General features: G+C 33.0%; 2 protein-coding genes across 2 annotated transcripts in view; one reads left to right on the top strand and one right to left on the bottom strand.

Moving 5' to 3' along the window:
- Positions 1-14,821, top strand: part of LOC125863391 (sulfate transporter 1.2-like) — a 529,831-nt gene that overhangs the window by 427,730 nt on the left and 87,280 nt on the right. The gene's annotated exons all lie outside the window — the stretch shown is intronic.
- Positions 6,255-7,697, bottom strand: LOC125862875 (21 kDa seed protein-like). Its single transcript, XM_049542998.1, has 2 exons — positions 7,433-7,697; positions 6,255-6,837 (listed from the first exon to the last, which is right to left on the bottom strand). The coding sequence occupies exons 1-2, from the start codon at positions 7,695-7,697 to the stop codon at positions 6,449-6,451; spliced, it is 654 nt and encodes a 217-aa protein (XP_049398955.1). The 3' UTR covers positions 6,255-6,448.

Raw genomic sequence — 14,821 nt, 5'->3', positions numbered from 1 at the left:
ATTGTTGAAAACGGGTAGAGTAGTTTATTTAAAAGGGGGTTGATTTATGGGTCGAATTAGGTGTTTATGGGTTCGAATTTTTAGAGGCATAATTGATCCCTTTTCATTTTTTTTATATAAATGCCATGTGGTAAAGTCAAAATGACATGGCAATTCCATGTAGCATTTAAAGAAATGAAAAATGAGTTGGATATGTCCAGCAGGCCAACTAACACCCATAAGGGCATATTTAGACGAAAAGTTGGACGGTGAAGGCATGAGTGAGTCAAACTTTAAACAGAGGGTATATCTAGACCTTTTCGAATAGTTTAAGGGCATATTTAACCCTTTACCCTTTAAAATAATATGCGCCAAATGCAAACTACTAGTAAACACACTTCTCAATACTTGAATCAAACACAAACTCCTATTCTATATTATCAAAATATTTTTGTAAAAAATTAGTTTTAATTTAATAAGATGTTCACTTAGTCAAAACAAACTCTCTTAGACATTTTTGTGGCAAAGAAAGAGTTCATCTCATTAAGGATAATATGAATTTCTAAATTTAAATTATTTTTACATTAATTATCTCTGGAACAATGAGAATGACTTATATAATTGAACAATACCATTATCGGGTCATTGTGTGATTGCACCACCGATGTGGGACAATCGTTTTGACCTTGATTTCCGAGATTAGCAAGCCTCACACCTCCGCCACCAACTCCCCATATAGCCGAAACTAGGGGTGTTCACGGTTTGGTTTGGGTCGGTTATTGGTCAAAATCAAAACCAAACCAACTTAATCGATTTTAAAATTATCAAAATCAAACCAAACCAAATATAATATACATTTTTCGGTTTTGGTTTGGTTTGGTTCGGTTATTCAGTTATTAACCATACATAAAAAATAAAAGAAACAATTCATTCAAAACGTGAAAAAAGTGACAACAATCCATTCAAACAAAAAAATAGTTAGAATGACTGACATTATAGAACTTTCGATCATTGAATTTACTGAATAAAACTTCAAAATTCACTATTTTGGCATAGAAGGAAGAGGCAATGACATTTTCAGTCCCACAAAGAATTTCCATAGACACTCATATACATGAAACTAATAAGAAAAATGTTCTCACCTTGAAAATTTTTTCTTTCATAAGTAAATTATAAATAAATTTTGATGAAACATATATAAAATCTTTAAAATTGTTTATGAATATGATATATTATGTATGTATAATAATAAACTTTATGTATATAATTTGTTGGTTCGGTTCGGTTATTTCTTCGATTTTTTTCGAACAAAATCATAACCAAACCAAATACTATCGGTTCTTAACAATGTAAAACCAAATCAAACCAAAACCCAAATAATTGCTTCTGCTATAAATACTTGACATACATACCAGGACAAAGGTCACTATCCATGTGGTACGTCTCTTTCGGCTTAATCGAGATGGAGCAGAACCAACGTGGTGCATTGTCGGTCCAGAGAACTTTCAGCTTCCCATGCTTAATTTCAACAGGGTGGTAGCAAAATAGTAAACCAACTTTGTTACTTATTCAACATCGCAGCTATTGTCCAAAAAAAGAAGTCAATGGCCCCTTACCACTTATGCATCCTCTTTTTTTTTTTTTTTTTTTTTAACCTCGACTAATTCCATGGGATACCTACCACCTCCCACCAACAACATGTAGCAGGTAACTCTATCCACCAAGAGTAGAACACGGGATACCTGCCACCTCCCACCAACACCAGGTATCAGGTAACTCACCAAGAGTAGAACAAAATGGAAGAAATCACCTAGTGTTTTTGTCTTTGCTGGAATTGTGTTAAATTAGGTCTTGGGCCTAACTCACACCCCAAAAGCTAGCTCAAAGGGAGGAGGATTGCCTAAGCCTTATAAAGAGTCCACCCATCTCATTAACCACCAATGTGGGACTTTTGTTATTCTTTAACACTCCACCTCACGCCCAGTGCTTAGCATCTGGTGAGTGGGCAATTTTGATTTTGGGGGCCCCAACATCGGGTGAGACAGGCCTTGCTCTGATACCATGTTAAATTAGGTCTTGGGCCTAACTCACACCCCAAAAGCTAGCTCAAAGGGAGGAGGATTGCCCAAGCCTTATAAAGAGTCCACCCATCTCATTAACCACCAATGTGGGACTTTTGTTATTCTTTAACAAATTGAACCTGAGACCTCATGTGTTAAACCAACATCATTCACTACCTAAGCCACACCCTTAGGTGCCCACTTATGCATTCTTTGTTTCGAAGCATTTTACTATGATTGAAGAAATGAAATAGGCAAATTCTCTAGTTAATACAACAATCAGGGGTCGTTTGGTAGCTGGTTTGGAGGCAAGTTTTGCTGGTACTTAATCCTACATAAGTAAAAATCTTGTAATATTACTAATACCTATGTAACTCTAACCAACTACCAAACGACCCTTCAATCATCAATCACACCACAAATCACAGACTAATGAAGAAACAAAGTAGTGATTGAATATAGCTAAACACCAAAATATGCAACAAAAGAAGCAAACTCCATAAAAACACATATGTAAATACACAAATTCGGTGGCGTTGGAAGGATCATTCCAAGAGATTTCCAACCATATCTGGAAGTACACCTAACTCACCGAGCTAGGAGTTATTGCCGATTGAAGTTGACCAAGACTCAACTTTTCCTAACTTAAACAAATTTCCAGGTTTGTAATTCTTTTCAAAAATGAATATTTCCAATGCTCAACTTCTTCCTAGTTATTTCAAATTGCGAGATGTTACATTTCTTTTCTCAGCAAGGCTTTTAATTCCGTTTGTAATCAAAGTGGTAAAGCACAACTTTCAGATTCTTCTTTATTCTTAGGATCAGTTTCTGTTGATGTAAACACTTGGCATTGTAGACTTGGTCACATGCATGAAGTTTATTTGCTTTGTTCCTACTACTTCAATCTCTTCTCCTTGTGTTATTTGTGCAAAGTCAAGACAAACTAAGTTACCTTGCATCCAGTGCCACTAAGTCCAAACATATTTTTTATTTCATACATGTTGATACTTGGGTCCCTACAAGACTTAAACACATGATGGTTTCAAATATTTTCTCACCATAGTTGATGATCATAGTTGAGCTACTTGGACCTATCTTTTAAGCACCAAATCTAATGTTTTCACTGTATTGAAACAATTTTTAGCCATGATTCAAACTCAATTTCACACTAAAGTCAAAATTCTTGGGAGTGATAATGCTCTCGAATTGGGCAGTAGTAAGGCAACCTCTGATTTTTTTAATTCTAAAGGTATAATACATCAAACTTCTTGTGTTTGGAGAGAAAGCACAGACATCTATTAGAGGTTTGTAGGTCTTTGCATTTTCAATCCAAAGTTCCTACACATTTTTGGAGAGAATGTCTCTTAACCGACTTTTTTTATCAACAGATTCCATACTAGACTTTTAAACATGAAAACTCTTTATGAGCTCTTATTTGGTCATCCACCTAGTTATTATCTTTTAAGGTGCTTTGGATGTCTTTGTTATGCTTCCACTTTGCCTGTCCATAGGTCCAAGTTAGACCCGAGATCAATCAAATGTGTGTTCTTGGGTTACCCTTTTGGGAAGAAAGGATACAAGGTTTTAGATCTAACTACAAGCAAATTTTTTGTGTCAAGAGATGTTGTCTTCCATGAAAACATCTATCTATTTTCCCATGCTTCCCTACTGTCCCTTCTTTTCCTTTCACCCAATCCATTCCAGCTTCTACAGATTACTCTCTCACTCATGTTTCCTCTTCTGATCCACCATTTGATGTACCTTAGCTCTCTCATGCATCTCCTACTACCTCAAACTCATTTTCTCCTCCTCTTGAGCCTCGACAAGAAATGATAATCCCACTTGTTCAGTCACCACATATACCAATCAGAAATTCTTCTAGAGTCCATCACCCTCCTAAATATCTAAATGACTATATTTGCAACTCCGTAATTCTCACTGACCTCACTCAGCAGTGTTTCGTTGCTGTTGTTTCTCCTCAATCTTTTCCTTTGTCTGCCTTGTCTTGTACTAATCAGTCTCTGCTAAATTTAGTCTCCTATGTCACCGAGCCTACCTCCTACTCTCAGGCTTGCTTATATCCTGGCTGGCAAGTAGCCATGGCAAAGAAATTTGAGGCACAAGAAGCAAACAATACATGAGACATAGTTCAATTACCCGAGGATAAGAAGGCTTTGCCTTGTAAGTGGGTCTATTAAATCAAGTATAAACAAGATGGGACAGTTGAGCGATTCAAGGCACGACTAGTTGTGCGGAGGGGATATTCAAAGGGAAGGTGTAGACTTCACAGAAACCTATTCCCCTGTTGTCAAAATGACAACTATTCGGTGTCTTTTGGCTGTGGTAGTGAAGAAGAATTGGCATATTTCACAACTAGACGTGAACAATGCCTTCTTACATGGTGATTTGCAGGAAGTGGTCTATATGAAGTTCCCTATTGGGATGCAAGCACTCATTCAATCTCATGTATGCAAGCTCAAAAAGTCTTTATATGGCTTGTGACAGGCATCAAGGCAATGGTATGCTCGCCTAACTGCAGCTTTGAATTTCAAGGGGTATTCTCATTCTCTTAACGACTATTCTCTCTTCTTTAAGAAAGTTCAAGGCAAGGTGTCTATCCTAGCAGTAAATGTTGACGACATTCGACTAACATGGGACAATCCTTTAGAGCTTAAGTCTCTTAAGTTCTTTCTCAACTCTGAGTTTAAAATCAAGGATTTAGGCATGATGCTCATTATTTCTTAGGCATGGAAATTATCAGAGAGCCTCAGGGTATAATTTTGGGACAAAGAAAATTTACGTTGGATTTATTAAGTGATTTTGGCTGCACAGACTTGACGCCAGTGTCTTCTCCATTGGATCCTTCCACAAGACTCAAACTTGATGAGGGGGGACTTTTCCCAAATCCAACTTTGTATCGTATGTTGCTGGGTAAATTGAACTTTCTCACACATATACGCCCAGACCTCTCCTTTGCGGTTTAACATCTTAGTCAATTTATGCAATCTCCACGACAACCTCACCTTGATGCGGCTTTCAGATGCCTCCGTTATCTTCTCTAGGACCCTGGTTTGGGTATTTTCATGACATCTAATCCTTCTTTTGATCTAATTGCTTTCTGTGACTATGATTGGGGGCGTTGCCCAGACACTAAACTCTCAATCAGTGGTTATTACATTACACTTGGTGGTCCACCTATCTCGTGGAAATCCAAGAAACAGTCTTTGGTATCACTTTCATCAGCTGAAGCTGAGTATCACTCCCTGCGAAGGGTTGTGGCAGAAATAACTTGGATGGTTCGCTTACTTGCTGATCTTGGTATTCTTTCTCCTCTCCATATTCCTCCACTCGGATAGCTAGGCAGCCATTCACATCGCCAAAAATCCAGTGATCCACGAACGCACTAAACATGTGGATCTGGATTGTCATTTTGTGAGGCAACAATATCTTTCCGGGCTTATTTCTTTAAATTTTATCCCTTCAACTGCCCAATTGGTTGATGTGTTCACAAAGTCCCTCTCTGGGCCAGTTCATCGATCCTTTCTAGATAAGTTGGGGATTGCTTCACCACCCTCCAACTTGAGGGGGGGGGGGAGTGTTGGGATATCAAGTTTAATTAATGAATTGGACAAAGGGGATTTGGGCTCAATTGAAAAAAGAACAAATTACTTAACTACACTCCTTTACTTACCTTAATATCCATTTATCCCTACTTATTTCAAAATTTTCAAAAATCCTCTTATTTACATATGTATCCCGCATGTATCCCGTGCACAACGCTATGTATCCCGCTATGTGGAATGTATCAAATGCTATGTATCCCATGCACAACGCTATGTATCCCGCTATGTGGAATGCATCAAACCAAATGTATCCCGCTATGTGGAATGTATCAAACCTAATGTATCCCGTGCACAACGCTATGTATCCCGCAAACATCATTTTTAAGGGATTTTTGGTAAATAGAAAACTAGAAGGAATAGGATGTTATTTAGTACTTATAATATGTGGTTCTATAATTTATATACTTGAAAAAAAGCAACAAATTGGCCCTAGCTGATGAAAACAATACGTGTACATACGAATATTCTCATTGTTATAAGTTTGTTAAGTTGTTAGGATCTAGCCTATAGTATAGGGACACCTGTATAGAATATAGCTGATTTTCTTTTCTTCTACTTGTATAAATGGAATTGAACACTGATCAATAAAATACACAGAGCAAATTTCCCACATTTCTTCTTATTTTAACAATAAGCACTTAGGCCCTGCATTACATATCTTACATTATTTTTTATTTAGTTTGCAATAGTCCCATTCTTCTACTCTTTTCTTGAAGTCGATAATTATTTATAGCTAGTATCTAACATCAAAAAAGAGTTCAACCCAATAAGCAAAGATTTTAAAGATTACACGATTGCCATCCCAATTCTCTCATCTTTTTTGAACACAAATGCCTTTTCATTCTCTGTGAGAACCAAACGGTTATATCCATTTTCATCGGCAATTCCAACATTTTGGCAAGTAAATTTTTCTCCGTAGGGACAAAAGACTAGCTTATATGTCGAACCACCGAGTGACTTAATCTGAAATCGATTGTTCAAGTTCACGGAATCAATCAACTGTTCACCTGTGCTTATAGTGTATAATTGATCCACGGGTTTAGGAAAGTCGTCTACCATCCACATGGTAAAGTGAGAACAAGTAGGAGAATCAAGATAGAATTTGATGTTTACGGTAGACATCTCACTAATGATGTCATATTTGGTATCATGAGGTGTGATGTAGACTGCTATACCTGTTATGACATAATATAATTAGAAATAATTAAATGGTGTCATTACACACATAATAATATAATATAATAGTTCTTTGGTATTAATTTATGCTATATTATCTGATTGGACATTAAATTCAAGAAAGGAAGGAATTTTTTTCTAAGCTATAGTTTAAATTAAAACAAATCTGGTATATATAGCTTATTTTGTCAAGCTTCTAGAAGGCCAATAATTATATTTCTTAACAAGAAGATTACACATAAAAAAAAAAAACATCTCTACCAAATTAATGAGAACTACAATTTACCTTCCTTTTCTCTTTTATACATTTAAAAGTACTTTTAAAAAAATATGCGCCAAATGCAAACTACTAGTAAACACACTTCTCAATACTTGAATCAAACACAAACTCCTATTCTATATTATCAAAATATTTTTGTAAAAAAATAGTTTTAATTTAATAAGATGTTCACTTAGTCAAAACAAACTCTTAGACATTTTTGTGGCTAAGAAAGAGTTCATCTCATTAAGGATAATATGAATTTCTAAATTTAAATTATTTTTACATTAATTATCACTGGAACAATGAGAATAACTTATATAATTGAACAATACCATTATCGAGGTCATTGCGTGATTGCACCACCGATGTGGGACAATCGTTTTGACCTTGATTTCCAAGATTAGCAAGCCTCACGCCTCCGCCACCAGCTCCCCGTATAGCCGAAACTATAAAGTACCTTGAGTTTTTGTTGAGGGGATTACCCTTTGTGTCTCTTATAGTTCGAAATGCTTGATTTGGTATATTATTTGTGGAACTTGCTAAGGTAAATAAGAGAAGAAATGCAAGAGAAAACAAGAGTAATAAGATGATCTTCATATTTTTTTGTTTATTTCTTACTAGGTAGGTTATATGATTTTTTGTTAATTAATTTGGATGTTGAATTTATAGAGAAAATGTGACTTGATATTCTTAAAATGTTTACCACGTTTATCTATGACATTATTGTTGTACGTTTCTTTCTAATTTAATTTAATATCATGATCACCATAATTTAAGTTAGGGGCGGAAAATTAAGTAAAATTTTTTTGGGGAAATTACGCCCGCGCGGATAAACAAATATATACTAATTAATTAGTTAATATTGGTATAGTTTAAACTAATTATCACTCGCAATCTTTTTTTTAGTTATAATTATGTGCGCCTCTCTCTTGCCTCTCTCCTCTCTTATACATATACAAATATAAATTATAAATATACAAATACAATTTGCCTCTCTCCACTCTCTGCTCTCTCTCCTCCCTCTCCCAATTTCGCTCGCCTCTCTCCTAATCACTCTTTACAGATACACAAATACATATATGTACCAGTTACATATATACAATTATCTGACAGATAGACATATACAATTCAACAAATATACAAACACAATTCACCTCTCTCCACTCTTTGCCCGCCTCTCTCCTCGCTCTAACATGTAGCTACGAATCATAATAACAAACTATAGCTATAAAGCCTAATTAAGTTATTTTTAGTGGCTAAATGCGAAATTTCCTCAATGACTTTGGACCTTCAAAAGGCATATATGTCTTATTTATCAAAGCATATAGAGTCGGCCTTGGTTCTAAATCAAGGTTAAGTCTCGTGTCAAGGCCCGGATATTTATTGTGGTTCCGAGTCGAGGTAGAGGGTCGGGGCTGAGGTATCTAGTCCCGGGTGAAGGTAGGTCTCGGATTCGAATTCTGAATGAGTCTCCGGACAATTATTTAGAGGCGGCAAAAAAAAGTTAGGAGCAATGCATCTTATTCATGTGAAAAATATGAAGTGAAGAGCCATTATTGAAATATATCTATAGAAAAAAAGTGTACGTTAATATGCTTATCAAGAATATATAATGACAAATATTGTTTAGAGTATTATGTCTACGTCATCCACCTAAAAAAGTATAATAAAATAAAATAAAAGACAAAAAAAGTGAGGCAAGGTGAGTCACCATTAAAATTATTCTAAACTTTGGTTAAGGAAAAAAAAAGTTGAGGCAAAAAAAAAAAAAAAAGATAATCCCAGCTTTCCATGTTTTATCGAGTAAATTATTTCTTTAACTTACATCAATTTTACGTGTCTTTTAAATCGTTTCATCTTTTACTCGGGTTAAAATTTTCATTTATTGACTAATTATTTTGAGTATAAATTCTCATGTAAATTAGAGAAGAGAAAATGGTCAAATGACCCCTCAACGTATATTCGAATTTTTAATTACACACTTAAATTTCACGGGAGTCCTATCACCCCCTCTGTACTGTTTAAAACTGAAATTATTACCTCCTTGAATGCTTAGCTAGCATAGTGAGTGTATTTCACTCTCTTTGGGAGAGTGAGTATCAAATCTATTATTAAAACTGTAATTTTAATATCTCTTTTCAATAAATATATATGCATTTTAAATTATTTATCTTTTTTATTTGTTTTCTTTCTTCTCCAACAATATAAACAAATCTCTCAATCTTTCACCATCTCTAAGTCTTGCTGCCCATCTTCACCAGATTCACTATTATTGATTCCAAACAAATTTTCAAACTCATAAAACTCTTGCAAAATCAATCAACCTAAATCAATTGTAGATAAGTTTACATATATTTATATCACCCCAAGATACTTTGGATTCGATTTGAGAAAAATCAATATGGGTTTACTTCAAACCCAATTGAACCCACCAAATTTTATTTTATTTTTACTAATAGATCCTTTAATTATCAATCTCAAATCTCAATCAATCAACTATATCTCAAAAATTATCGCTATTAATCTCGTTAATTCATCAACCGTCGTAGAATCAGTCTCTTCCTCTTCGAAATTGTCGTCGCAATCGATGATGACGTGGAAGACATCGTAGGCTCCTCCTCCTCATCTTCCTTGAGAGGATTACTTATCTTTGGTGACCACCATTAATGACAATATTTTTCCATGTTCGTCTTCTCTCCCGCCTTCACTTTTTTTAAAATTTGATTTTTAGGTTTCAAATGGGCAAAACCGGAATATCTCTGGATAAGCTCTGAAAACATTATTCACCTTTCTTCCTTAAAGACCCAATTTCATGGACTTATGGTGTTCTAGTAATGGTGAAAATGGTGAAAGTACTTCGGGTGTTTGAAGGGATGGGTCAGAATATAGAAGAAAAGGGTAAATAAATATAAAAATTTAAAAAAAATATTTGATGAGGTGTCAAACGCGTGAAACTCACATGCCACCATAGATCTGGTTATGTCCTTTTAAGGGTATAATTAATTCATCTTTAAACAGTTCAGGGGGTGATAAATTCCCGTAAAGTTTAAGTGTGTAGTTGAAAATTTGGATATACGTTGAGGGGGCATTTGGCCATTTTCTCCAATTAGAGAATAGTTTACCTACTGAAAAAGAAAATATTTGTCGAGTAAATATTAGTATTAAAGTTGATACGATTTTTTTTTTAAATAAAGAAAGACTGACATGACGTTTTAAAAAATATTGGGTTTGGTTGATTGATTTTATTATTACGTAAAATTCAATTAATATTGGTGTCTATATCAACTTTTTGCATGAAATATAAATATACTGAACATCACCAGTAAAACATGTTAAAAATGAAATCACCGGTAAACCATGTTTTATCACTTTCAATAGTTATTAAAACACTAAATTTGGAATTATATATAATATAATGGAGATGAGAGGGAGTCGCTCGGATGGTAGGCACCCTTCACTTCCAACCAGAAGGTTGCAAGTTCGAGTCACCAAGGGAGCAAAATGAGTGGGAGCTCCTAGGGGAGGGTAAAAAAAAATAAAGCAAATAAAATATATATATAATTAGCCAGAGTTTGCATTTACAACGATAATAATAACAACGTAATCAATATAATTTTACAAGTGAAATTTAAGAAGGATAACAATAAAATGTTTTTATTCACCAACTGAACATTAGAAAATATTTTCTTAAAAAACAAGTTGGTTTCTAACTTATTTTCTTATGTTTGGTTGATGAGTGAAAAATAATTTTTAGAACAATTTGTATCAGCCTATCATGAATCGGGTTCTGAGTCAAGATTTGAATTTCGAGTCAAGATATGGAGTAGGGAGTTAGATCCTGAGCAAGAAGTTTTGTCCTGAATCAGAGTTGGAAATTAGGATTGGGGACGAGATAGGGAGTCAGGTCTCAAGTTGGGGTTGGGAGTGGAGTAAGAGAGTTTTGGATAGCATTTTTTTAACTTTAAGTAGGAAAGTCATAAGTTAGAAAAAAAAAAAGTTAGAAAAAAAAAAAAAAAAAGTTAGAAAAAAAAAACAATTTCATTTTAAAATTATTTTCCAAAACATTTGGGACAAAGGTGAGAAAATTGAAGATCATACCTAACACACCCTTAATAATTATATACCTTTTAGAGGTTCCTACAACGTCTTGCCATACTTCAAGAGGAGTATGGTTGGTAGATACTGATAGATAATTCATATTTTATGATGAGTAATATGAATTGATTCATATTTGACTGACTTTTGATATGAATCAGATATTCAACCATTTCTCTACACATGACAAATAACTACAAATACTAGATTGTTATCTAATGTTTGCAACAATTTAAGAAAGTTTAGATTAAAATCATTCCAACAATTTTTTTCATAAAATTTTCAATTTGCTTAAAAGAAATCTTTAGACTAAACTCTAAAAGATTCATAACTTTCCAAACGAACTACAAAGATAATCATTTACTAAACAGCTATCCCAAACAGCATCAACCAGAAAAATTTAGTCTAGTACTTGGTCTCCTCACTTCCCAAAGAGAATGTTGAAGAAATAACATAACAGAAAATAAAAAGATAGCATCATAAGCTGGCCTTTGTTCTAAATTTTTGCACAAGAAATCTTCAAATTTCTAGCCAGCTCAATCTGTTCCTCACTTGTTGTTCCTACGATTGCCTGGAAATTAAATGAAAAAAAATATTAACATATCAATCAAAAAAAAAAAAAGAAATAATAATAATAATAATAATAATAATAATAATAATATATATGTGTGTGTGTCTGTGTGTGTGTGAGAGAGAGAGAGAGAGAAATGAAATGTGAACAAAAATGGCTTACGAAAATCGGGGTTCGATGCTAGAAGGCGTAAGAAAGGATCCATTGGTTGACCATTCTCAGCATAGTTTGGATTGTATAAATTGTTAGAAATTGGTCTGCACTACCAATTTTACATTTCAACACATAAAAAATAAAATATAGTCTAAGCACCCATATATCCACTCCCTCAAATTTTGACACAAATTAATAAGAAAATAATATCATATAAAATGAAACAGAAAAAGTATATGATTACGTTGAACGTGGAGCTCTTGTTGTGGAGGTACTTCGTGGAGCATTTGGATATTGAGGATTTGTCCCAATGACTCCTCTCTGCATTCATTTGATTAAACAAAATAAAAATAGAAAATGTTACGACCTTGAACAATTACAAAAAGTTAATATTTTCACATTATAATAATTATGTTTGCTTAAAAAATTACTTGCATAAACTAACTTTTAAACTAGTAATATAAATTAGGTTTAGATGTATACTCTTGAACGCAAAGAGAATGCATGTGTTAATTGTAGCATTCTTCCTCGATTATAACTTGCCTGTATTTATTTAACATAAAATGTAAGTTGCCCAATACAACTAACAAACCCTTTTTATGGTACTGTCGTCGTTCTAATTTTTGTTTGTGGAATACTAATTTTCTTAAATAACATCGTACCCTTGTACTACGAGCTCTCACAGATCCACTTGAAGGAATGACAACCCTATTAGAGTCTGCATTGTAGCCCTGCTAATAGAGGAACCATAAAAGTAACATTATCAATGATGAATTAGGGCAATTGAGTTTTTAAATTGTGACTTTATATTAGTCACTTGATTGTAACTATATAACTTTATATTAAAACAATAATGATTCCAAAAAAAAAAAAAAAAAGAAGATGATACCTCTGAAGGTAAATTTTGGCCAAGCGTAAATAAAATCTGTTCAGGAACAGGATTAAACTGTACAGGCCTTGACAGGAGAAAAAAACAACATGCATTAGTTATTCATAAAAATAATATTAATTGAAAACTTTTCGATTATGTTTTTGATAATATAGTCATTAATAAAATAAAAATAGATTGATAAATTAATACAACATTGAACAAAGTGTTTAAATCCAAAAATAAAATAGAAATAGATTGATAAATTAGAAAAGAGAAACAAAACAATTTTTTTTTATATCTTGAAACAACAGAAATTACAGGATCATATCTTCAAGAATAAGTTAAGTTTCCTCAAAACTTTATAACTGTACTTAAGAGTTAAATATACATCTTACTTTTAATATGTGCATAGTAAATTTGATTGTGTTTGCAAGTATTGCTTTATATATTTATCATTTATTGAATATAAAAATATAAAAATATAAAAATGAAATTAAGTTTGCACAATTCTAAATTCAACATTGATTTACCAAAAATACTAATCGTTTGCTATCAGTTTCAAACATTTCTATCATAACACATAATTGTTTGTTTATTTGTGAAGAAGAAAAATGATTGATATACTCCTATACATTATTAAATTATTCTATTTTATCTTTTATTATATTATCTGATTAATTTAATCCTTGTCGTTAAGAAAATTATCAAATATATCGTTAAATTAAGCCCCCCNCCCCCCCCCCCCCCCCCAAACCAATCATCTAGCCAAACTTACCCAATGCTAATAAAAAATTATTCATTCATGAATCACCATTTAAATTCAACCCGCAGCCCATTAGATCAAAATAAAATCAAATGACATATAATGGAATAAGTTATGGTTACATCCTCATCGGAGCAGTTGTCTCCATGCTTTCTCTCTCGATGTCTTCTCTCTGCATTCGAAAATTATAAAATAATGAAATTTGTTACCAAGTTTTTTTTTTTGAACAATTACATAAACAAAATATTTTCAAATTGTGATATTTATTTTATTAAAAATTTACATGTATAAATTAACTTTTAAACTAGGGTATATAAATCAAGGATTAAACATATACTCCTGAACGCGAAGATGATCCACGCATTAATATTGGCATTCCTCCTTGCTCGTATCTTGTCTGCATTTATTCAACATAAAAATGTAAGTTTCTCAATAATACTAACAAACCTTGTTTGATACTTTAATCATTTCAATTTTTTGGATATATTTTGATTCAATACAAAAAATTAAGAAACAAAGGGAAGATATTTAGAGTCAAGAATTTATAAATAAGTTATATAACATCCGTATTATAAATGTTTCATTAAAGATAAAATCAAAAGTTTAAACTTAATTTATTTTTAAATATAAAAATATGTCAATAAGAGTAGTATGAAAGAAAAAAGAAGAAAAATTAAAATATTTTTACCACCATACCCTCATAGAACCACGAGTTCCCAAATTCACCCTTAAAGGAATGACAACCCCATTAGAGTCTCCATTGTTTCCCTGCATACACATACAATTAAAAAATATATATATCAATGTTTAAGTACTAGCTTTACTAATTAAAAGGGCAATAAAGATTTACTTATTGTAACTTCATATTAGTCATTTGTGTAAAGACCTCGACTATACATGAATATTGATCCTAACTTAATTTTAAAAATTGAAAATTATCTAAGTTTAGCTCTCAATCCACCATCACGGACTCGACACTCTTCTCCACCTTTCGTTTCGTGTGTACACATAAGACTAGACATCCAAAACATGAATATTGTAACACAAGAGTCTGACATGATGAATAATAAATTATACTAGCTTTACCAATTAAAAGGGAAATAAAGATATACTTATTGTAACCTCTTCTTAGTCACTTGTGTGTGAAAAGACCTCAATTATAAATGAATATTGATCCTAATTTAATTTTAAAAATTAAAAATTATCCAAGATCACATAAAGAGATAAAATGCCCTCAATACACCAATGGAGACTTAACACTCTTCTGC

Source organism: Solanum stenotomum, chromosome 4 (assembly GCF_019186545.1).
Source record: "Solanum stenotomum isolate F172 chromosome 4, ASM1918654v1, whole genome shotgun sequence".
Classification (NCBI taxonomy): domain Eukaryota; kingdom Viridiplantae; phylum Streptophyta; class Magnoliopsida; order Solanales; family Solanaceae; genus Solanum; species Solanum stenotomum.
The sequence above is the reverse complement of the archived record's forward strand: the minus strand, read 5'-3'. Positions and strand labels throughout refer to the sequence as shown.